The sequence below is a fragment of the Propithecus coquereli genome, unplaced genomic scaffold (assembly GCF_000956105.1).
Source record: "Propithecus coquereli isolate 6110/MARCELLA unplaced genomic scaffold, Pcoq_1.0 Scaffold66, whole genome shotgun sequence".
NCBI classification, from domain to species: Eukaryota; Metazoa; Chordata; class Mammalia; order Primates; family Indriidae; genus Propithecus; species Propithecus coquereli.
In genome coordinates, this window is record NW_012152618.1 from 5,695,377 (window position 1) to 5,721,093 (window position 25,717).

General features: G+C 41.2%; 1 protein-coding gene across 1 annotated transcript in view; it reads left to right on the plus strand.

Annotated features, from left to right (window-relative positions):
- Positions 1 to 3,109: 3,109 nt before the first annotated feature.
- Positions 3,110 to 25,717, plus strand: part of PCNXL2 (pecanex-like 2 (Drosophila)) — a 275,717-nt gene continuing 253,109 nt past the window's right edge. The window contains exon 1 of the mRNA XM_012660166.1: positions 3,110 to 3,279. Within this exon, the coding sequence (XP_012515620.1) occupies positions 3,127 to 3,279 (153 nt within the window). The 5' untranslated portion in view covers positions 3,110 to 3,126. The remainder of the gene's footprint in view (positions 3,280 to 25,717) is intronic.

A 25,717-nucleotide genomic window follows, 5' to 3' on the forward strand; every position in this document is an offset into this window, starting at 1 on the left:
TCAAGCCATCCTCCTGCCTCAGCCTCCCGAGTATCTGGGACTACAGGCATGTGCCACCATGCCCGGCTAATTTTTTGTATATATTTTTAGTAGTCCACTTAATTTCTTTCTATTTTTGGTAGAGACAGGGTCTCGCTCTTGCTCAGGCTGGTCTCAAACTCCTGAGCTCAAACAATCCGCCCGCCTCGGCCTCCCAGAGAGCTAGGATTACAGGTGTGAGCCACCACGCCCGGCCTCATTCTTTTTTAATACAATGCGATTAGGCATCTGCCCACTTCATCATCTTTAGTCCTCGAAGCTGTGACTGTGCCATATTAGGTCTCTCCTAATAGGTAGGTCCTAGTGACAACCTTTAGGCTTTGTACTTGGCCTTTCGTATGGCTCTTTTTATTTATTTATTTTTTATTTTTTATTTTTTTTGCTCTCTCAACCCTGCTTTTCCTGACTCCAGGAAGAACCAGGAAGAGAAGGACTTGTATGGCTCTTGACACTATTAACCATTTCTTTCTTGAATTCCTCTTTCTTCATTTATTTGGTAATATCAGACTCACCTTGTTCTCCTATTCTTCCTCTTTTCCTCTTGCCTGTCTATTTAATCCATGTAATCTACAGTCCTCTTGGCTCCTCATTCTACATTCTTTTCCAGGACTTTGTCCTGCCCTTTCATGGTACTAACTGCTGATCTCTCCCAGCTCTGTATCTCTACTTCAGACATCTGTCCCAAGCTCTAGAACCATACTCTCCCTGCTGCCCTAAAAAGTCCCCAGGCAACTCAAATTTGGTATAGTCAATTTTTTTCTGTTAATCCTCCTGTATTTCACAACTTGATTATTTTACAGTGTAGTCACTTTAACCCAGGAAGGAGAGTCAACAGGTACCTTATTCCTTTACCTACATGTTGAATTGGTCTTTAAGCCTTAAGTCATATCTGATCCCTGAACATTGTGTCCCTCCCTGCTGGTTCAGGTGTTCAGCATTTCCCCCTATACTACTGATCATGTCACATCCATGCTTTAGCCTTCAGTGCCTGCCCATTGCCTGGGATTAGATCTGAAGAACTTTGTATGGCTCAGAAAACTGACCTCTGCATATCTCGTTAAGTTTTTCTCCCTTCCAGTCCAATTTTCTAGGCATGTTTTTCCATGTTTCTCTTTCTACACATGTATCTGCCTATACATGTACAAGCTACTCACATTTATGTGCCTGGAGAGCTAATATTTAGCCTTCAGTCCCAGTCCTCTGGGGCTCATTCACACCACCCCTCCTTCATAGACTTGCATGTGTCTCCCCTTCAGCGCCCCAACTCTTCCATATATCTGGATACATATGTCCATTCCTATTATAGCAGGCAGCACATCTTATGGCAAGACTATTGATTTTCCTGCCTCCTCTTGTGGCTTGTTGACTGCTTCATGGTAGAGACTATATTTTATTTATATTTGCTTTTTCATTTTTCAACAAAATGCCTGACACACAGAAGATATTTGACGAATCAGGACAAATGATCAATAGATATTTGATGAATCAGGATAAATGAACAAGGGCACAGCATCATTGTAGGAACAGACCTGTCACATGGCCTTTCCTCCTGTGTCCATGCATATGAAGGTGACCCTTTAGTGTGAATCTGTAGGGTAGAGTTGATTGATTGATTCACTTATTAAACATTTGTAGGGTACCTGGTAGGTTTCAAGCATTGAGGAGATATACAGACTAACATCCACTGTGTCTTTGAGAAAATTACTCTTCTGGTACAGCAAGCAGCCATCTTACGTTTTGGTTAGTCATTCCTACCGATGAACGTAGAGTAAGTAGAATGAAGAGCAGTTAAGGCTAAAGGCACACACACAACGATGAGGCTTTTGCTGTAACCCAGTGGCCTTTATGTCCTGGACCCTCTCCTCGGAATGGCCCTCTGCTTATCTTCTTTCAGCATGGGAAGGCTGGCATGCCCTTACTGGGCCCGACTAAGGAAGCCAAGAGTGAATGCTGCTGCGGACCAGAACATGGCCAGGGCACAGGCAGGCACACATATCAGAGAAGCGCGATGTGTTTGGGACAGACCAGGTAAGCACAATGCAGGAAAGGCATGTTTGGGGATCGTGGAACCTAATCTTTGCTCTTCCCCAAGGTCCTAACTCACACAGGGCTCCCTCTGCCTATCCCAAAGGAAGACAACTTCCCTTTTATCTCCTCCTTTTCCAAAACCTGCTCTCAAAAGAGAATCTTAAGTCTATCTACTGTAAATGATAAAATATAGAATAGATTAAAGATCATTAATGTCTTTTTCTAGTGGATCTTCCTATCTAGACCGCACAGAAAGACTTAGATTAACATTATAAACAGTCAATTAATGCCTGGGATTAAGTGCTAGAAAATGGATAAAAAGACAAGGAGCCTAACCGAGGCTCCTGAACTTATACCAGGAAGGCAGTTATCTTCTTGATCCACCAAGTTGGACAACAAGGGGGCGAAGGAGAAAAAGTCAGGGAGGACAAAAGGTCGGTGCCAAAGGATTAGGCAGAGCTTAGACTAATAGAACGTCTGAGGTCGGCCCTTAATTAAGGAGAATGAAGGTGTACGGGCAGTGCTCAGGAGAATAAATTACTTTGAATGCTGTGTGACAGGACCTTGAGTTTTGTAAATCTTTTGGTGCAGAAAAGACCAAGGCCGAGGAACATGTCCGGGTCAGTCCCTTCTGCAAGAGGACGCCCTTAATTTTTAAGCCGTTCACGCCCCTTTAGAAAGAGAAGGGGAAGGGGAGAGGGCAGAGGCAAAAGAAGAGAAGCTGGAGAGACTCAAAGCAATCCCTCTCGGCCCCCAGCGAAGGCCGGCGGAGGGGCGCGGGCGGGCGCTGGGCGGAGCCTCGCGAGCATCCTCCGAGCAGCCGCCCCTGAGCACGCTGGGAAAATCCTTCCTCCCTCGGACATGGCGCCCACCCGCCCGGCGGCAGCAGCCGGCTCCGGCGCCGCGGTGCGCGGGTCCGGGCAGAGAAGCGGCTCCAGCTTCAGTCGTGGGGTGGAAGGAGGCGGCGGGGACGGCGGGGGCGGCGGCGGCGGCGGGGGCGCCGCCTGGGGGCGCGAGTGTTAGACCTGAGGGCGCCGGGGGACCCGGGGCGCCGCCGGGATGGTGTCCCAGGTGCTGCAGCTGCTCCGGCAGGGCGTGTGGGCCGCGCTCACGGGGGGCTGGTACCACGACCCGGAGCAGAGCAAGTTCACCAACAGCTGCCACCTCTACCTGTGGCTGTTCCTGCTGCTGCTGCCCCTGGCCCTGCACCTGGTGAGTGGGGAGGAGGGTGAAGCCCCGGGGAGCTGTGGGGTGGAGGGAAGAAGGAGAAAGGAACCCTACAGACTTGAGGTCAGCCTCAGGATGGAAAGGGTTGGTAATGATTCCTAAGAGGTTGAGGGAGAAAGGCTTCAGGAATTTGGGACAGAACCTGCAGGGGAAGAGGGCACTGAGGATTCACTGGAAAAGAAAGAAGTAGAAAGGACTTTGGGAGCTCTGGGACTCATTAAGAATTGATGCCGGATGTTAGGATGAGTCAGACTCCGGTTGTCGCTGGGGAATGTTGCTTGAACCTATTTTGTAGGTGGACAACCCTAGGCCTCCTGGCTGGTTAGCTTGGGATAATGTTTGGTATAAAAATATTGTAGGTGATAGCCAAAAGGCAAAGCAAAATGTTAAAAAGCAAACCTATTTTAGGTGTTGATCTTTTTCCCTCTTGCCTCCCTTCTTATTTTGCTTTGAGAAGGCAGGTTCATTTATCAATTACTTACTTTGCAATTTTCACACCGTTATGTATGGAAATCTGTAGGAAGATAACAATAACGGATAAATCTAATGTACTTTATGCTAAACAAAGTATTGCAGCATCTAGTTGGGGTGTGACATTTTATGTAGAGTGCTTACTGAATGACTATATGACCTTCTGAGGTAAATTATACCTAATCGAAACTGTGGTTAACCTTATTTGAAAAGCTGTACAGGTAAAGTGCTCCATGACTTGTTAAACTTTATGTGCCAAGAATCTAGTTTTGATATGTCTGTTGATGGACTTTATTCCTAAAACATTATTTGTGCTCCACAGCAAAACTCTTCAATGAGTTTGCATGGCTGATGGATTCTGAGTTTGACATTTGTGATTGTCCAGGATTTGGTGCTATTTTACTCTCTTTTTGGCAGTTTAGCCAAAGGGTCAGAAGTCAGGCTGCCTGAGTTAAATTTTGGGTCCACCCCTTACCAGTGCTGTGACCTTGGGGAAATCATATCTGATTTTTCATTTTCTTATCTGTAAAATGATAAAAATAATAGTACCAGATTTACAAGATTGTTTTGGAGGTTAAATGAGATGATACTTATAAAGCCATATGTCTGGCTTGACCTGGGATTAGACTCAGACCCAGGTTTACAGTTCTATTCTGCTCCTTATTAGCTGTTTGGCTTGATATTGGACTTTTCTAAATCTTAGCTTTCTTATTGTTAAAAATGGAGGTGATAGAACACAAACAGACCTGGGTTCAAATTATGGTTCTGCTGCTTCTTAGTGTGTGAGTTTGAGAAAGCTTCAGCTTCCATGTGTGTAAAGGAAGGATAATTAGAGTATTTTCCTTGTAGGGTGAATAGGAGGACTGGATAAATTAGTAGATTTAAGTACTTCTCAGTGCTTGGCATATAGAAAGTGCTCAGTAAAAATTAGCCTTTCCCCCCCCAGCCTCATCTTCCCAAATCTCTCCATTCTTCAAAACCCAGTGGAATGACCATCTCTGTCTAGGCTTCCTGATTCCATTTAGCTATAATTAACTTCTCTTCTCCCTTCCCCTTATACCATTCTGTATTTACTATTGGTATTATAATATTCTATAGTCAGTATTATATAGCACTTTTGATTTCTGCTTTGTACTTAGTTGTTGGAACATGCATTTGACTTCTTCCCCAAATCATGAGCTTTTTGAGGATGCGGATTTTTATTTTGTTTGTTCATCTTGGTTTTCCTTGTTGTACCTAGCAGAGTGCCTGGCATTTGGTTAACTTTGATTTCATGTATAATAAACTAGGATGTCTCTTTCTGTTTCAACCAGTATCACATCATCTACCTTACTACACATTTTGAATGTTTCCTGATAATGAAAACAATATATACACCACTTGTAATCCCACTCTTTAGCAACGAGCACATTAACATTTAATGTATGTTTCTATAGATATTTTTTCTTTGCATATGGGCTTATTTTTACAAAACTCTGCGTGAGATTTGATGTGTACGTGTGATCAGAATCCTTAATTCCTACCTAATTATGTTTTATTGAGTAGCTTGATTTCTGTCTTACATTTGTAAATAGGAAATCGTCCTCAGTTTACTTTCTCTTTAGTGATATTTAAACATAATTTTTGGCTAAATCTGAAGACTTTGGAAAGTGAAAAACTAATATCTTAAATAATTTTACTCTCATATTGGACTTTTTTTAAAAGTCAAAACAGATATACCAAAATTTTTATATCTCTATGCCAGTGTGCCTTTAACTTTTATAGAATAATTATATGTGGGTGCATTTATTATTATGCTACTTTTTCATCTATAGCTTGTCTTATTAAAAAAATGACAAGTTATTCTTTTTTTTGCTCTGGTCTCTGAAAGTGCCCTTAGAAATAAAAGGCCTACTCCCCCAACTAAGGCTTCTGTTCTCTAGGTCTTCATGTTTAAATATATTCCTCTGCACTTCAGTGTTGTCTGTGATTATTAATATATTTTTCATTTTGTTTCACTAACAGGAACTTGGTCCAAAAAAGATACTTACTGCTCACTCATGGAAGGAGCTTATTCAACGTTCTGTTATTTAACATGTCCTGAGCTTTTCCGGTTTCTGCACAATTTCAGTTTAAATATGTTTAATCGAGAAAGTTTCAGTGTTGGAAGGATCCACTTTTTAGTTTAACAGATACCTTGAATATTTAAATAAAAATTTTTATTATTAATTATTGAGACAAACTTATTTCTAAGCCCTGGAGTTTACTTACATCTGGGTGACAGTGTGAAAAGTAGTTACTTACTGGCATTTATAAACTATATATTTATGAGAAATGTCAGAAATGTGCAACTAAAAACTGTAAGCCAATTTGGATACTTTGGGAAGAGTTTTACTTTGATTCCTTATTAACCTAATTTTCTTTTGGACACACCAAAGGATGATTTGTCTTGAGAGATATTTAAACTTTCATTTATTATACGTGTTTTGTCTTTGTCTATTTGAGATGACAACTAATGGAAAGTCAGGGTAGAGCTTTACAACAGGAGCACGTGAGCATGATTCTGGCCTCGTATAAGTTGTGGGAGCACTAGCCTCATGTCAAAAGACATTATTCCTGTTTTTCCTCTTATCAATTGTGTGATCTTGTGCAAGTCATCTCACTTCTCCAGACCTCAGTTGTATCATCTGTAAAATGGGGATAACCACTTTCATTTTGTAGGTTTAGCAATTGAGGTCCACAGAGAGTAGGATACTTGCCCAAGGTCATCTAGATAGTAAGGGATAAAATTCAGAATTTTAGCAAGGTCTTGTCATATCCGAGTCTTTGGCCTTTCCATGACACTGTGCTGCCTGATTTGGTACACATAAGAGCAGTTTGAACTCTGTGAAACAGTAGACCCACATAAAGTGCAATTATGCTTAAGCCCATGACATTATGGTCGGCTCCAGTAGAGAAGAAGAGGTGAGTCGTGGAAACAATAGGCTTGAAACTTCACGTCCTTCACGATCCCATGCAGGGCAATATTATGTATGATTTTTCAGGTCTGACAAATACTGTTAGGATGGGCAGCTCTTTCCTCCCTTGCTGATAGAAAGCTTGTCTTTTGTTTTCTGTCTGTAGCTTTGTGTTTCCTTTCCTTTCCTTTCCTTTCATTTTAGCCAGACATGCTCTGTTTCCGCTTCTACTTTTCAAAATTTAGCCTTAGAGACTTTCTTTGACAAGAACACATCATTTCTAATTGCTATAATTCTAATTAAATGGGATTATCTATCAAGTGCTAGCATGGCACTAGGCAAACAGTAAGCAGTCAACACATACTAGCTGCTATTATTACAGCTAGTTGGTGACTTTTCTATTATAGTCTGTAGCCACTTCCTGTTTGGGTACATCATTATCTTTCCTTAGATCTTGCATTTCTTTTCTTTCTTTTTTTGAACAATGTTTTCCAAATACTTTATTATGAAAAATTTAAAACATACTGAAATCATTTTACCTTGTGCAGCCATATAACCACCATTTGGATTCTGCCCCATTAACATTTTATTGTACTTGCTTTATCACATATCTATCCATTTGTCCATCCTTCTATTGATCTCTCATCCCACTTTATTTTCTTGAGGCGTATCAAAATAAACTGCATGCATCAGTCCCTTTCTTCCTAAATACTTCACCCTGCACAATAAATAACATTTTGGCAGGGCACAGTGGCTCATGCCTATAATCCCAGTGTTTTGGGAGGCCAAGGTGGGAGGATCACTTGAGGCCACTTGAGGCCAGGCTGTGAGATCAGCCTGAGCAAGAGTGAGACCCCATCTCTGCAAAAAAATAAGAAAAATTAGCCAAGTGTAATGGCACATGCCTGTGATCCTAGCTAATTGGGAGGCTGAGGGAGGAGGATCACTTGAGCCCCCCAGCAGTTCTAGGCTGCAGTGGGCTATGATTGCACCACTGCACTCCAGTCTGAGCAACAGAGTGAAATGCTGTCTTTAAAATAAATAAATAGATAAATAAATAAATAAATGACATTTTGATAGAAATTTGAATACAATACATTTTAAAGAAAGTTGCCATGGGAGCTCTGGTTATGGCGGCACTTACTAGGTGTCTTGGATCACGCTCCCCTCTCCATCACACCCCTGATCCAGGAAACAGGGTTTCCTGAGGTCTAAGCAATGAAGGTGCAACTGGATGTCAAGGTTTGTGACGAGGATCTTAAGGTCTTGCGTTTCTTTGACCACCCTTCCTTCTGCCCCCACTTCTAACATATAAGATGCCTTTGTGTAAATTATGGTAAGGTGGTCTGCCCGAAGAGGTATACTTCTTCTTGGTCATTTAACCGTGTCAGCCGGAGGTCAGCATCCCGCACAGCCTTTCACAGCAGACCTGGCCCATTCCACTTGACTGTTGTTATTTTGCTGGACTGCTTGGCATGTTGCTGTTCCCAAAAGGTTACCTCTCATCTTGATCAGTCCTAGCATTCATGTTCACTTTCTTTGTAGGAAAGGCTTTCTCTGATATTGAATCACATGGACTATGCTTTCCTTTGACTCCCAGAACCTTGTTATCTGGCCCTTCCACTTCTGGGAGCCTTATTTATTCTGTCATTGAGATGCCCGATCCTTTGTGCTTTCCCCATAATTCACTTGAACTTCCGACTTCCTGCCTCCTGCCCTCACCTGCCTGAAGCAGAGTGGGGTTTGAGGTGAAGAGCCTGCAACATGGGGATACTTAAAAAGCATCCCTGGGCCTCCAAAGGAAGTGCATGCCCAGCCCTTCTAGATTTGGGCTGAATGCCATCCCATGCAGTTGTCCTTAAAATTTTCCTGCTCCAGATGGCTCTTTGGCCTGTGTGTGCAAAGGGCTTGGCTCGGCTGAGGGCTCTGCTTTCCTGGTGTAAGCACATTTGCTAGGAATAGCCCTCCACTGTTGCTAGGGCCGTCTTCTCCAGTGTTTTCAGGCTGGTGCCTCCTTTGAGTGACGATTGCCACCTTTCTGCAAAATTCCTCCCATTTATCCTCCTCTTCTACCATTAGACACATGCACATCTGTGGGCAGGATCTATGTTGCCAGGTTGTGTTTTTGCATCTGTGACAAAAGAACCAGCACCTGCCTGTGCTGGGACATTGGCCTCTGGAGCACCTTCCAAAAATAGGGCTGTTTTTTCTTTCGGTTCACAGTTTTGCAACAGATTTTCTGGTGGTTAAATTTATGTCTCCTGCCCCACTCCCACTTTTCTTAGGGCTTCTTGAGATTTCTCCCCCATAGAATAGTCAAAGCTTCACTCATTCAGTCACTTCCACAGGCAGGGACGGGTATGAGGATGGCCTGGTCTCTCTCTTGCTCTCCTCTTCCCTCACACGTTGGCTGGTGTTTCTGATGCCCTTAGCATTGGAGAGCAGGGACATTATTTGTTGACTGACATGGTGGTAAGCTGGCCTTGGGCTTCAGAGCATGGCATGCATTCCTAGCTGACTCTGGTGAACTGCCTTCATGGACCCTCAGAGACCCCATTCTCCTTGCCAGCCCTGTCTCTCCTGTGGTTTCCTTGAGGAGGGTTGCTACGTCTCTACCCTGCCTGGTGGCATACTCCTTCCACCTCCAGCTTCCTTCTGCTCCACAGCCATCTCAGATGCTATCTAAAGCGACCCAGTGCAGATTCTCGCACACATAGTTTGTGTGAATGCTGACATATTCTTTGCCCCACTGCACTCTGGGTGGGCAGGCCAAGCTCCACATAGCAGCTTCCCCTTCCTGCCTCCATTAGAGCCGCTAGCCAGCCAGTCTCTCCTTTGACCTCTTCTATGAAGGAATCAGACAGCAGTCTACTGCGCCGTCTACCCCCTGCCCAAACGGTAGGGGACTCATATCAAGTCTCTGAGTGGTCCCCAGAAGCACTTCTCTCTTGACTGAGGGAAGGGATATGACAGCAGTCCTCTCCAAAAATCTCATTCTGGACTCTATTACATCCTCATTTTGGGTGAGGGATTTATGGTCGTATAACTCATGCTCATAGTCTGTTTAGAAATTTCTGTCTGTGGTTTCTCCCAGAAACTGCACTGGAATCTGTTATCTATCCTACCTTGGTTCCTTGCTCAACACTTCCATTGAAAATTCTGTTATGCAAATATGCAATCATTTATATACTCATAGCCTTGTTTTCCCTCTTGACAGAACACACTGGAGACCATGACACAAAGAGCTACCTCATTACTTATGTCTACATAGGATGCCGCTATGTACAGAAAGGGTAACATATTTGACCAGTCCCCTATTGAATGATATTTAGGTTTTCAGATGATTTTTAATCTAATGCTAAGATTAGGCTATTTGAATTAAGTTTCATTCAGTAGTTGAACACATATGTTATCAGTTAATATGTCCTAGTTGGTGCTGAAGTAACAACCAACCTCAAAATCTCTTTGGTTTTACCAAGTTTATTTTTTAATTTATACTGCACATCCAGTGTGGTCAGTAGGGGGGAATATTGTCAGCAGGGGGTCCTGCTTGTCACAGGCATTTAGGGACACAGGCTGACTGAGCCTCTGTTGTGGGTTAGCTCATCCTCACCCCATAACCCCGCTAATCATTCCCAGTCACCACGGCGGAGGCAGAGAGCGCATGGGCATCATGTACTGGCTCTTTGAGGCTCCTGCCTACAAATGGCAGATATCTTGTCCACTGAGACTTCTTTGTCAAGGCAAGTTGAATGGTCTCACCGAACTTTCAAGGAAGAGGAGAGTGCATTCCCATTGTGTGTCTGAGGGACAAAATGGACATATTTTTTGGACAGCACTTATGTCTGTGACAACACACCGAGTGCCAGATGTTCTGCTGGATACTAGGGAAACAACAGGAGAACAAGATAGACTGCTGTCTCTCCCTGTGAAGTTAGCAGATAAAGATAAACAGACCTGAATAACACAGGGATAATTGTTATGATAGGGGAAGTACAGGTGCCCTAAAGAATCCTGCCTTCCCAAAGGAGGAAATAACTTCTAATCTAAGACTCGATGAGTGAGTAGGGGTTAGCCAAGCGAACATGGGTAGGGGAGAAATAGCATCTCAAGCAAGGGAAACAGGGTATGTTAAAGCTCTCAGGTGTGAGAGAGGGAGAGTCTGGCCAGTTTGAGGCATTACAATTTCATTGTGGTTGGATCGGACAAAGGGAGGTGGCAGCAAGGGATGAAAATGAAAAAGGTTACAAATGGCCTTTCAGCCAACTTAAATTTGCTTATCCTGCAGACATGAGCAAATATATGTCTTGAAAAATTTTTGGCTCCAGTTTGGAGAATAGATTGGAGAAGCAGAGCAAGAGGGATGATGTTGGTTTGTACTCTAGTCTTATCCTGCATTAAAAACGTTTTCAGTATTTCAGCAGATTTTCAAAATTGGTGGCTGTCACATCACCTGAGTTTAACATGTCCTGAAGTTCTGTGGCTTATTGTTTACGATATGCCTCACGTTAGAACCTTGTTTCTCTGGCCCTTGCTTCTCTCTGGACCACTTTTCCAGATTATTTTTGACTTAGGGGAGGCTGGAGGGTGGCTGGTCTCGAAATGGGGCTCCAGGGAAGGGGTGAATGGGCAAGGCATGGGCTAAACCAAGTTAGGACAATTAATGTCGGTCTCATTTTGAGTTACGGACAGGGAATATAAGGTCATTATATTCCAGAATATTCCTCTGCTTTTCTCTCATAGAAGTTGTGACTAGACGAGTGCCCTTTTTCATCAGGCACTTTACTTCTACCTCCTTTAAAGAAGCTGGGTCCTTCTGTGAGTTTTATAACTTGTTGTGCACCTGTCCTTTTATTTATTCATCTTAGTGTGTGCCAGGCTGAGTTCATGCCAGTGCACGCCAGTCCTGCCCTCATGGAGCTGTCAGTCTGGTGGCCAATCACAAAGGAAATGGAAGAGCTTCACAAATTGTGATCAGTGCTCTACTAGAAATAAGGGAGGGGCTCTTTTAGACAGGGTGGTCAGGGAATGTTTATCTGAGTGGGCGACCATTTAACTGAAATCTCAAAGGTGAGAAGAGGCTGCCCAGAACATGAGCTTGGGGAAGAGCCTTCTGGGCCCAAGGGAGGAGCTCAGAGGTGAGGAGGCTTGGTGTGTTCTTAAGATTGTTGGCAGGCTAGATAGGCAAGGGTGTAGAAGATGACATGGAGGGCAGGGAGCTAAGTTTGGAGAGGCTGGCGGGGCTGGACCATATGGCCCTTGTAGGCCATGAGGAGTTGGGGTTTAATTCTCAGCACAGTGAAACAACACTAAATGGTTTTTGTTTTGTTTTGTCTTTGTTTTTATTTTTGTTTTTGTTTCTAGCAAGTTTGAAGTATGATAGGAATTACTTTTTTATCCCTTAGCTTTTATTTTGAAAAATTTCTAACATACAGAAAAGTTGCAAGATTAGCATAATGAATACAATGCTATATACCCTTTACTTAGAATGACCAGTTCTTAGCATTGTACCACATTTGCTTCATCACTCTCTTAACACATTTATGTAGTTTTTATTTTGCTGTATCATTTCAGAATAAGTTGCAGACATCAAGGTACTTTCCCCCTAAAACTTCAGTAGGTATCTCCCACATAATTATCACACTCAGAAAAGTTATTATTGATATAATGCTATTGTGTAATATATAGTTCCTATCCAAATTTGCCCAGTTATCCCAATAATGTCCTGTATAGTTGGGGCTTTTTGTTTTGTTTTTCTGGATCCAAGATTCAATTAAGGATCAAACATGGCTTTTAGTTGCCATGTCTCTTGCTTATCCTTTATTCTAGAACGAGTTCTCTAAGCCTTTCTGTTTTCTTTCATGGCATTGAAAGTTGTTTTCAGTGTTAAGAAATAATTGTTTTGTTTTCAAAATTAAGAAGCAATGTTTCTTAATTTCAGTTTTTCTGTTTCCTTGATATTAGGCGTGATTATGTACTTTTTGGCATGGCTACTACTATATAAGTGTTGTGTCCTTGTCATGCATCACATCAGGGGAAGGCGATGTCATTCTCCCACTCACCCTCCAACCCCCATTATTCGTGCTGTTAAGTGTGGTCATTCGTTAAAATGGTGTTGGTCAGATTTCTCTATTGTAAATGTACCTGTTTTCCCCTTTGTATTTAGTAAGTAATCTGTGGAATGGAACCTGAAGACTATATATATTGTATCCCACAAAATCTTTCATCCAGTAGTCATAGTATAAATTGATGTTTTTTGCCTAAAATAATTATTGCACTGGCAGTTGCAAAATGACTTTTTTGCTTTTGCTTTTTTGAGACGAGGTCTTGATATGTGGCCCAGGCTGGTCTTGAACTCCTGGGCTCAAGCAATCCTCAGATCTCAGCCTCCTGAGTAGCTGAGACTATAAGCACTTGCCACCATGCCCAGCTGAAAAATGGTGATTTTTCTATTAATTTTCTTTCTAACTTTCTTAATTGTTATTCTTCTATAAACAAGAGCTTTCCTTTTTCTCCTGTCCCTGTAGTTTCGTTGTGCTTGTTAGGTGTAGTCTCACAGATTCATTTTTTTCATTCAATAGGTATAATCTGTTCCTATCATCATTCTTTTTTATGTTCAAATAATCCAAAATTTGGCAAGTGGGACCTCGCTCACTCAGGCCCTGAGTTTTTTGGCCATGTCCCCATCAGTTTATATGCACTTTCTTGCTATCTGTCCCAACAAGGTATTCCTGGCTTAACTTGTACTTTCCCTGCCCCAGCCCTGGAAGAATTAGTCATTTCTCCAAAGAGCCCTGATCCTTTTGGTGGCGAATGTCATTTGGAATCCAAAATCTGGGCTGCAGTAGTTTTGTTTATTGCTACTGGGTTGCCTTTGCCCTTTCAGTAGACAGAGCTGGGAGATTGATTAATCTATCAATTGAACAATCGTTTAAGTGAGTTTATTCTGAGACCTTCCATCTAGTCCAAATCATAGGACTCTTCCTCTCCTTCACCCACTCCACATTTTCATCTCCCTTCTCCCACAGTGAGAACCCTGGTTCACAGCAATGTCATTTGCTCAATCCTAAAATAAACACAGGAGTTACTGCTCCCATGACACCACCATAGAAAATCTTTAAGGAAAGTTCAAGATTATTTAGAGGTTATTATGTTTTATTTAGAATACATCCTACCAGTAATGTACTGCCAGAGTATTGTGTTCTAAAGTTGCTTGTATTAATTCTTTTCTTGTTATGTTTTGATTCCTCTTTGTGGTTATGCTATCAATTTGATATATAGTTAGGTTCACCTGTGGCTATATAATTGTAGCTTTTTCCCTCATTCTTGTCGATTTAATAATTGTTGGAGGAATAAAGCATTAACATGGCCCCCAAAAACATATAAAAAGATATGCTGAATTACTTTATCAAAAGGTTCTCTGACTGCTAGAGGAAAGTAGATCAGAGGAAGAGCAAAAATAGAAATGGGAGTTTCAGAGGCTATTTTAGTCATCTAGCCAAGAGGTGGTGGCGGCAGAGAAGATGGAGAAATGTGGATAGATTTTGAAAGGATTTAGTGATATGTTCATTTTCGGGGTGGAGGAGTGAGGATGAGGAGGAATCAAAGGTGATATATGATTATCTGGTTTGACCAAGAGGTGTATAAGGTGCCACTGGCTGAGATGAAGAGAGGATGACAGTTGGTGGGACGGATGGGAAACCAAACACCTAATTTTACACATATTAGTTTGGAGTTTCCTTTTAGGTATCAAAGTGCAGATGTTGAGTAGATAGTTGCATGTAGGTGTGGGGAGCTAAAGGAAACAATCTAAGCTAGAGACATGAATTTGAAAATCATCAGTACAGAGGTTATATTTACTGCCAATGGACTGAGTGAGATCTCCTAGGTAAAATGTGCAGAAAGAGAGGGGAGAGCTAAGCAGTGAGGTCCCAGGACTCTGCACTCAGAGGCAGAGCGCAGAGGAGGAGTCAGTGAGGCAGGGGAAGAGCCAGGGGCACTTGTGTTTTAGAAACAGGAGAGCATTTCAGCCGTGAGCAACTGTGTTTCATGCTGCTGGGAAAAGAGGAAATTGTAGTCTTTTTTTTGTCTTTAGAGACACTGACAAGAGCACTGTCAGTGGAGTGTTGGGGAGTGGAAGCCAGATTGCTGTGGGTTTAAAAGGCAATGGGAGGTGAAGAAATGAAGACAGTGGGTGAAGACGGTTCTTTCATGCAGGGAGCAGAAAAATGGCAAAATATCCGCAGAGAGGTTCAGAGTCAAGGAGGCTTCTCTCTCCCTCTAAGTTAGAGAATCCATGGGGCTATGATTGCAATTCCTCCTGGGTGCCTGGTGTGGTGCTTCATACACAGTGGATAATCAGATTGCTTTTGCCATTAATGGAAACTACCTTGATAAAGGAAGACACAGGTTTGGTAGTGCATATAACAGACTGCGGTCAGGCCCGTTTCAGTAGACTCACCACAGTGTTGTGGCCAGAATCTTCAAAAATGGAGCTGAAAAACAGAGACATTTACTCCTTGTATTGGCTTGCCTTGAAGTTCAAATTGCCATTGCTCCCAAGCAATTATTTATGTAGCAATTATATATTTCTTTGTGGTACTTATATAATAATTGTAAATGTTTTCCCTATCATGGGAAACTTGGACTTTAAAAATATTACAAACTGCTGGATCAAACAAAAATGATTTTTATCTCATTTATTGTTATTGATTGATCTTAAAAGTAGAAAGGAAATATAGATGTTTTGGACTGTGAGGGGCCTTAAGAATTTTCTAGTCTTATCTCTGATTCTCTGATATAAATATATATATTGGAATTTGGGTATGTTTCAGTTCCTTCCCCCAAATCTTTACCATCTCAAACGAAAAGTCAGAGAATTGATACTTGTATCCCATTGGTCTTCCTTGTCTTTTGTTAACTTATTTCTGCTTTCAAGACTACAACTAGATACTTAATAATCAGGGAAGAAGAAAAGTTCCTGAATATAAGAAATATCCCTGAGCAATCCCTGAAACAAATATTTTACGTGGAAAACAGTTGTCTGCCTTGTTTCATAACTATTTTTTTATTACATATCAACACCACTGACTGTCTATGCAGGCAATAAAAGATTTGCTCTTTGGTCTTTGCTCCGCCTTAAAACACCATAGTTGCATTGATTATCCTGTGGTATTGATGAATGATGAGTAGATCATGATGATGAAGATTATGGTGATGATGATGATGATAATGACTTTAACATTTGAGTGCTTACATAGCAGATAATGTATTAATTGTTTTATAGTTATTATGTTTAATTCTTATAAAAATCCTCTTAAGAATTATTAATCCCATTTCATAGAAGAAACAGATTTACGAAGGCTAAATAACTTCCAAAGTTTGCACAATTTGCTAAATTTTGAAAAGATATGTAATATGAAATAACTATCATAAATATTTATTCACCAATATTTTTGATGAGCTGTTTGCTGGTTACCAAGCTAGGTGTTGAGGGTGTAATGGAGAGTAAGACAAACCTAGCTTCTATCCTTATGGGACTTACCATCTTTACATGCCTCTTATGAATAAATTAGAATCAATATGGAGAATGTAACCACCTTAAAAGTGGCATAGACAATCGTCAAATAAATATATATAGCTAATAAATGTGTGAAAAATTATTTTACTAATCAAAGAGGTATATATATTAAAATAACACGATTTTGCATGTCTGAATAACAAAGATTTGAAAGATAATACCTAATGTGGTTGAAATAAATAGTCATTCTCAAAAATTCAAAGGAAGGTATGTAAAAGGTGAGTCATTGAAGCAGTGTTTGTTATAGCAGAAGACCAGAAACAGGTGTCCATTGATAGGGAACTGGCTGAACAGATTATGGTTCATTATGGTACTTTCTACGGTGGAGTACTTACTATGCAGCTGTACAAAAAGGAATGAAGAAATAGACTGCTGTAGAAGGATCTCCAGGTAACAGTGTTAAGTGAAAAAAAAAAAGCAGTCTAAAAAGGGGGAGGGAAAGATGAAGCGTGCATACAATTGCTTATGTTTCAAAAAGACACAGGAAAAAGATAAATCAAGACACTGTTGTACCTATAGAGGGACGGAAAAAAACAGGAAGGCAGCAGGGCTAGAAATGAGTAATGACTCTTGTTCGGTAGTTTAGTTGCATACTCAAACAAAATCTATTTCAAATGACTTTAACAGCAGTGTTTCTAGGCCTACTAATATAACCTAAAGACAAAAGAACCATGACATCTTAAATTGCATTCAGCAGTCTTATTGTTAGTAATAATATTTTATACATATTTTGAAATTATTATTGATATATATGTATTGAAGGGTAAAGAAAATAAGAAATCATGTTAGTATCTTTAGGAATCAGGATTTCACAATAGGAGAAAACAGATACAAATATAAAATCAAAGGACTTGCATAGAAACTTGTAATCTTTAAAATCAGAAATATTCTGAAATTGTAATTTATTTTTCTAAAAAATACATATGTTCTAGCTCTGTCTATTGAAAAACCTAGAAGCTATGATAACCCAATGAGAATGGATGGATATAGAACTCAGATTATGGCCTCTAAATGCTATTTTCTTTTAAAAGGAACTAGAGTTCTTTGGAAAAATGACCCATTCCGGGTCTGGGCCAGAAAATGTGCAAGAGGAGTCTGTAAGTCAAATAGTTACTGAAGAATACTAGGGTCATGTTTAAAAGATGTGGGAGAGAACTTGTCAATGCTGGCCAGATGTGGTTCTATGTAAGCCCTCATATGAGCATAGTATAATGGTATGCATTTAGGAGTGGGGCACGTCCTATGGGAGGGGGAGAAACCAGTGCTGTAAAATGGAAGCTGTAGTGGGTGTTGAAAGGACTGGTCTCTGCCACCTGGAGTGGCTGGTACGTTAGTGGCAAGGCTTGCTTCCAGGCCTACAACCAGGTTATGGTCAGTTCCAGATGGGCTTGAGTGGAGGGCATCGGTGTCTCCAGCAGTGAAGGACTGGAGGATCAGGACTGACACTAGGAAGAGACCTACAATCTGATTTGTGTCCCTTGCTCATCAGAGAATCTTCACTTTCTTTTTTTTTTTTTTTTAAATTTTTTAAAAATTTCAGCATATTATGGGGTCACAAATGTTTGGGTTGCGTATATTGGCTTTGCCCCACCTGAGTCAGAGCTTCAAGGGTGTCCATCCACCAGACGGTGAGCACCACACCCATTAGGTGTGAATATACCCATCCCCTCTTTCCCCCTCCCACCTGCCTGACACCTGATGAATGTTACTACTAAATGTGCACTTAAGTGTTGATCAATTAATACCAATTTGATGGTGAGTACTTGCGGTGCTTGTTTTTCCATTCTTGTGATACTTCATCTAGTAGAATGGGCTCCACCTCTATCCAGGATAATACAAGAGGTGCTAGATCACCATTGTTTTTTGTGGCTGAGTGGTACTCCATGATATACATATACTTTTATTAATCTACTCATGTGTTGATGGACACTTGGGTTGTTTCCACATCTTTGCAATTGTGAATTGTGCTGCTATAAGCATTCGAGTGCAGATGTCTTTTTTATAGAATGTCTTTTGTTCCTTTAGGTAGATGCCCAGTAATGGGATTGCTGGATCAAATCGTAGTTCTACTTGTAGCTCTTTGAGATACCTCCATATTGCTTTCCACAGAGGTTGTACTAGTTTGCAGTCCCACCAGCAGCGTATAAGTGTTCCTATCTCTCTGCATCCACGCCAACATTTATCGTTTTGGGACTTTTTGATAAAGGCCATTCTCATTGGGGATAAGTGGTATCTCACTGTGGTTTTGATTTGCATTTCCCTGATGATTAGAAATATTGAGCATTTTTTCATATGTTTGTTGGCCATTAGTCAGAACTAAGAACCTTCACTTTCTAAAAATTTCCACCCCCATGCAGAAGTGCATCCCTCCCATTCCCAACACCAGGCACAATTCTCAAGACCTCTCCTCACTCTGACCCATGAGATTAGGACCTGTGACCCCCCCTTGCCACCAGTGGCCTCTGTGGTGCTGGTCCCATTGACATGATGTCGCTGCTGCGTGATCTTCTCTCTGCTCTACATTTGTTATCTGAAGAGGCCCTGAACAGTCCTGCCAGGCAGCCCAGGCTGGGAGCCCTGACACCTTGCCATGAGTCAGCAGCTCTCTCCAGACTTGCTCTCCTCTTTACTTTGTCAGGTCCTGAGGAAAGCAGAATTTTCCTTTGCCACTGTTTGTGGAACTCCGAAATGTGTGTGCAGATCAGGGCCCCGCAAGCTTGCTTAAGCTAAGAAAGGGCTCGGCGCTGACTGCATGTTAGGCACCATGGGCCCACAAAGAGTAGAATCAGCCCTTGCACTCATGGAGTTTATAATTACTTGAAATAGAATCCGTTAAAGTGTAATAACTGTCTATGAGTGGTGCAGATAAGAACTGATTTGGAAATCAGAGTGCTTAACATATAGTACATACTAGATCCTTTACTAGTTAATTGATCCATAAAGAATGATAAACATAACCCATGTTGTTGAAAAGAAAGATGCGTCCTGGCTTTCCTCGTCCTCACTTGTCATTCATTGCTTCTTAGTGTTCTTTGCTTGGCTTCATTTTCCCTTTTTCCTTAAATGTGGGTCTTCTCTTTGAGTGTGCTGGTGCATTTCATGATCTCCTTGAGGAGTCAAGTTGCTGTGTTGCCTTTGCCTATGGCATCTGTGCTAATGGTAGGTGCCCTCCCCTAGAGCCACGCTCCATGTCTTGAGTTATCTAATTCCTGCATCGTGATTGAAGCCATGGACCTACAGAGCCCTCAACAACAGCCCCCTTTCTCTGTGGTTTTATCCACCTGCTCTAACTGGACTGCCTTGATGCCCAGGAAGGACAGTCTACCTGAGTGAGCCCTTCACTTGTGTGCCTCTGTGTATTGCTTGCACACTACTTTATGCACATTGATCTGACCTTCCCATGAAGGTAGGAATTGCTATTGGCACCTAGTATATAGAGGCCAGGGATGCTACTGAGCATCCTATAGTGCATAGATAGCCCTCCACAACAAAGAACTATCCGACCAAGGTATCAATAGTGCCAAGACTGAGAAGCCTTGGGCTACAGGATGGTGATCATTATATAATATTAATGGGTGAGGTCCATGATTTTAGTGACCTTTGCTGCAGTGTGATACTACCCCCTTGTGGATATTATGTTGAAGTAGGCACACTAGTTCTAAATTGGGAGCAGTGACTGCCCCCAAGGGTAATGGACAAGTTTTGTTAGGAGCATTTTTGGGTTTATCTTAATGACTTTATCACAGTGACTTTTAAGTGAAATTTCACAATAGCATTAAAACAGTGGGGACTCAAGATGTTAAATATCTTACACTATGAGAAATTGTTAGGCCCAAAATGCCAAGAGAACTTTTGTTCTGTTGAAAACACTGAATGGGATGGAGCAGAAACTCACTGCACAATCCTTGGTAGGTATGTCCTATGGAAGAATTAAACTGAAGACACTTGCAGTTGGGTACAAAGAAAGGATTCCGAGAAATACACCAACATCAGACTTCTGACTGAGATGCTAACATGCAGACTGGGCAAGAGAAGGAATCCAAAATCTGCAGGTGAACATGGAGCTTACACAGGGTTCCTTGTAGCCCAGCCTGCCAAGGACCCTCTCATTTTGAGCCATGAGTACCACTCCTTCCATGACTCACATAGCATTGCAGCTTCTGCCTGTTTGTTAAGCAGAATGTGTAAAGAGAAAGTTATTAATGCAACTCATTTTTGTCTCGTTGTTCCTTAAAAAGGATTATTACCGACTTTAATCTTTTAATGTAATTGAATTTGAAGACTGTTGCTTTAAATTTAAGAAATGTTATATTATGCTTCACTACATTTTTTTGGAGGAGGGCAGGGTTTCACTCTGTTTCCTGGACTAGAGTGCCGTGGCCTGCTCATAGCTCACAGCAACCTCAAACTCCTGGGCTCAAGCGATCCTCCTGGCTCAGCCTCCCGAGTAGCTGGGTCTACAGGCACATGCCACCATGCCTGGCTAAATTTTTCCTTATTTTTTTGGAGATGAGTTCTTGCTATGTTGCCCAGGCTGTTCTCAAATTCCTGGCCTCAGCAATCCTCCTGCCTTAGCCTCCCAAAGTGTTAGGATTACAAATGTGAACCACCATACCCAGCTATACTTAATTATATTTGAATATCAATTGATACAGGTTTGAAATTTCATGACACTACACATTTTCTATATCATTTGGATTTTAAGGGCATTTAAAAACACAGAGTCAAGGAACTTGATGGTATTGAACTCAATCAGATGTTCTAATACTAAGTTAGTACATTTGTCAGGTCAACTATTTCTAAAATTCCTTGTGAAAAATGAATATACAAGTTTTGATTTATATTATATGTAAAATACAGTAATGATCAGGTTTAGTTTATATTTTATAAACATTCATATTATTGAATTCTCATTTTTCATTTTAAATAACACATTTCTTCCTATTAGGAGACACATGACATGGATTTCCAGTCTCAACATCAGTACAGACTTACGGTTGAGCTTGTCCTTACATCAAGTTTGACATAACTTTGTCTTAAGTAAACTTATTAATTGATTCATTCTATTTATCTCACTATACATTAAAAATGTAAATAAAATGTTAACTCATAACATTGACCATTTAAAATAGGAAAAACAACATGAATCCAAATTTCTTGATTGTGCTAACCATTCATATACTAAGTTATCCATTCAGTATTCTTTAGGAAAAGGGAGGATTGCATAATTACAGGTGCTAGCTTTTAAACTAATTTTCAAAACAAGTAAGCCTACCAAGATTCTTGTTTTAATGACTTTGCTGGTACAGTCTTATTTAACTCTCCAACTTTTGTCTGGTTTTTCATCTTATAGCATATCCCATAGCACTATTCTGATGGCCCAAACATTACCTGCCACCTTTCTGTCCAGAATCTCCCGTATCAAAGCTGCACACCAAGAAAGAGGTCCAGGAGCTCAAAGAAATCAAAGCAGATTTAATTTTTTTTCTAGTCAGGTAGCATGCTATCACAGCAGATTTAGTACAAATAAACAGCAGAGCCAAAGAAAGTAGCAGGACTAAGAAAAAGTGTTATTCTACTTTTTTGTTCATCTTACTTTGCAAGATAGAAGTACAAATAGAGGTAAATTTTGAGAATGACTCAAATTTCTTGATTCCGTCCACCTCATCATTTTTAAATGAGTATTTGCAAGGGTGGCCTACTTTAAGGGGTGCTGTATTAAGGCCTCCCTGTCTGTAACTTGTGGGGTAAGTTCATATATGTCAGGATACGCTCTGTACATGTCTGCCTCTGGAGGTTCTTGGCCTGTATTCCTGGGATCCAAACTTCTGCTGGGCTCATGCCAGTTCTCAGCATATAACAAGTCCTAGATATGATGAAAAAATACTGAATTTGTTTAATTTATTTGTTCATAAAGGAAATTCATTAAATATGTAATGAACTGTTATTTGGATCTGAAAACTTATAAATTCCTTCACATATATAAATGCAGGGAAATGATAGCCCTTCTCTGTCATGTGGCCTGATTTTTTGGTGTACACACCTGTTCCCAACCCCCCAAGGAATTACAGTTTACTTAGATAAGACCCAAGATTGCTACTTGAGTGGCACAGACAAGATACTCAGCATTTGTCTGTTGAATGAATGAATGGGAAATGGATGACCAGATGGACAAAGCTGCTCTCTTAATTTGACAAAACGAATAAACAAAGTAGGATCTGTCTTATCTCTGAAGCAGAAAAGCCAACTCAGATGGCTGAGTCTGCATCTCACCTTTTTTAGAATAATCTATGGTTTTCTAAAAAGTCATAGAAGTTGTCAGGCTTCCAGAAACTTGAAGTAGGAGGTTCTAAAGCCCACATCTACCCCCGGATGAATGAATACCCAGGCTGAGCAGCTCCCCACAGCCAGAGGAAATAACTCTGGCACATGGCAGCGTGACTCAGCACTCTTAGACAAGCATACAAATGTCAGGAATGAGTGTGTTATGTTTGGCAGATTAATGCCTTATTTATTAGGCCACATATTCTGAGTAAAAATATTTTCCAAATAACTTGAAACTTAACCTTTAGACAGGAAAGCTCAATTTATTTTAATCATATTGATAGAATAGTTTTAAATTTCCCTGCCTTCTCTAACAGTGTATCGAATATCATAGACCATTTTCTTTGTACTTATAGATATCTTATTTTGCTTTTGTAGTGATAGCCTCAGACATAACTGAGGCATGTTCGTATCTCAGAAAATTATCATAGAAGTGCCTTTGCTTTTTTATGGATGGGTTTTCTTTTTCTAGTTTTACTTTTCCCACGATTTCAGCATCACTTCTTATGTCTTGTTACATTATTGTGCCTACTATTCATTCCTCACTCCACCTTCTAATGTCTGCCGTGGGCTGGGAAAGCAAGTTTATTAGGCTTGTTATGTGCCACATAAGTGAGTTATGCCAAGATCAAGAGCACAAAGCATCCAAAAAAACTCTGAGAGGCTCCCCTTGCAGTCAAGTTTATGAACTTTATGCATAGACTTGGTGACCCAATAAATAGCACCTTCTTTTTCTCAGGATAAAAAAAGAGTCAAACCGATGGAATTCACAATATCACCGTTATTGTGAATGAAGCTGACATTTGGGAATGTGACTTTTATCTGCAGGGAGGTGGACTTCCTAACTGTGAGCCCAGAGTCATAGAGACTCACCCACTTGGTCAGGGGCAGTGCGGAAGGCCTCTGACTTGCGGCCTAATGCTGGAGACCTTGCAGCGTGGAGCAGCCACCCAGACACACCTCCTCGGTCCTCCCATCTCCGGAGAAGGAAGAAGGGCAAGGCATGGGGAAGACGCGCCCCGTTCCTGCTCCCCATATCACCATCAGAAGTCGCCAAGGGAGGAGTGAGTCAGAGGCGCAGGAAGGCCAGCTGTATAGAGGGAATAACCCCTCTCCTGGAAACCAAGGAGTGGGGAATTGTTTCCCTCTAACAGTGATGTGTTCTGACTGCCCAGAAAGGTCACTTTGTATTTATTAATTTCTTCTAAGTCCCTGGTTCTCTCTCAGATTGTTGAAGTTGCTAGGGAAGTAACTTCCGGATAAAAGGAAGTTCTGTGTACTCATCAGCTGTGTAGTGTGACCCACTTTATGCTTCAACTTCTTCGTTTACAAAATGAAAACAATCGTTTCTAGAAGTCTTCTTCAAAATTAGTTTGTGAAAGTAGATTGATGAAGTACCCTTATGAAGTATGCACCAGTAAAGTTTGAAACCCCAAGAGTGTCCTTTATGTCTGCACACGGAAACCCTCTCAAGTGGTTTGTTCTATTAGACGTAGACATCGTGTATAGCTAGTCCTCACCCAGACAGATTTTTAATCTCTCCAGGCCATTCCAGAGATGGGATGCAGTAACCCACTGGCCTGTAGTTAGAAACCAGAGCGGCATGTTATGGTGCAGCTGCTATGGAAAGCAGTGGGGTGGTCCCTCAAAAAATTAAACATAGAATTACATGCGATCCAGCAATTCCTGGATTACAACCGAGATACTAATTCTCATGTTAATTTCAAATTCTAGCTACTTGCCTTGTCTTAATTTCAGTATTACCAAGCTTATACAGTGGTCCAAATTTATGAAGATAAATTGAAAAGTAATATCCCTTTTTGTTGTGGCATGCCATTTTTTTTTCCAAATGAATTTTCCCAAGAGCCATATATAATCTTTTATATCTCACCTTTCTTCCCTAGCATTCTTTTCCCAGTACCTTAGAGTTTTCTCAACTTATCTCTAATCTAATTTGAATGGAAGCTTCCCCATGGAAATGGAACCCCCATATTATTAGGTTAAGCCATGCTAGCTTCTACAGCAAGCAAAACCCTAAATCTCAGTGGTTTAATGAATTGTAGTTTATTTTCTTACTCATTACAGGCCCATCTTGGGTCTGTAAGACCCTTGCTCTACAGAGTCACTCAGGTACCCAGGCTAAAGGAAGCTTCATCATCTTACAGATGTATCCTCTGGAATATGTGGCCTCTGAGGTCACCAAATAAAGAGGAGAAGAGTGGGATACAGGAGGAACCTAGCTTGTAATTTTGTAGGCTCAGCATTTCTGCTTGTAGGCCATTGGCCAAAAGCAGTCACATGGTCCCAGCCTAGCTGCAAGAGAGGCTGGGAAATGTAGAGGAGCAGGTGGAATATTTAGTGGGCACTGACTCTCTGCTCCCCCTGCTTACTGGAGTACTATGAAGCCCTAGTTACATTAAAATTTAAACAACTTTTGAATATAATTTGTATATAACAGCATTCTAATTTATTTTCATGGGCATGTACAGTTTCTTCTATTAGTTTCTTCAAGCTAATTCTAGCTTTAGTCTAAATTTTTTAAACCCCAAATAGTTAAGAAAATGTGATAGGGGCTATTTAGTAGCCTCCTATCTCTCTCTCTCTCTCTTTTCAACTTGTCTATATATTGTTTGAGCGTCTTCATAGCTTTACAACAGGAGGTGCATGTGTAAATGTAGAACTTAGCTGCTGCCGGGTGGGGACCTGACTTTATTATCTATCTATCTATCTAATATTATCTTATTTAACCATTCTTTCATTCACTTATCTATTACTTTACATTTATTTGTAGACTTTTCCTCCCATAAAGTGAAAGCAGGTTAGTGATGGTGAAAATCCTCACTTCATCTTTTACTTGTTAGTGATCATTTCCGTCTTTCTTTGTTGTGCTTTTTCTTTGGCTATTCTGTTTTAGGGACGGTCTTCCCTTGATGACATACACTTGGAAGGGGCAATTGCAAGTTGTGCAAGAGCTTCTTAGGAGCAGACGGGGGCTGGGCTCTGCTGTCTGCAGGCCTAGCTGGGGTTCCAAGCTATAGCCAGGGGTGGGGAACCTGCAGCCTTGGGGCCACATGTGGCCTTCTGGATCCTTGAGTATGGCCTTTTGACTGCA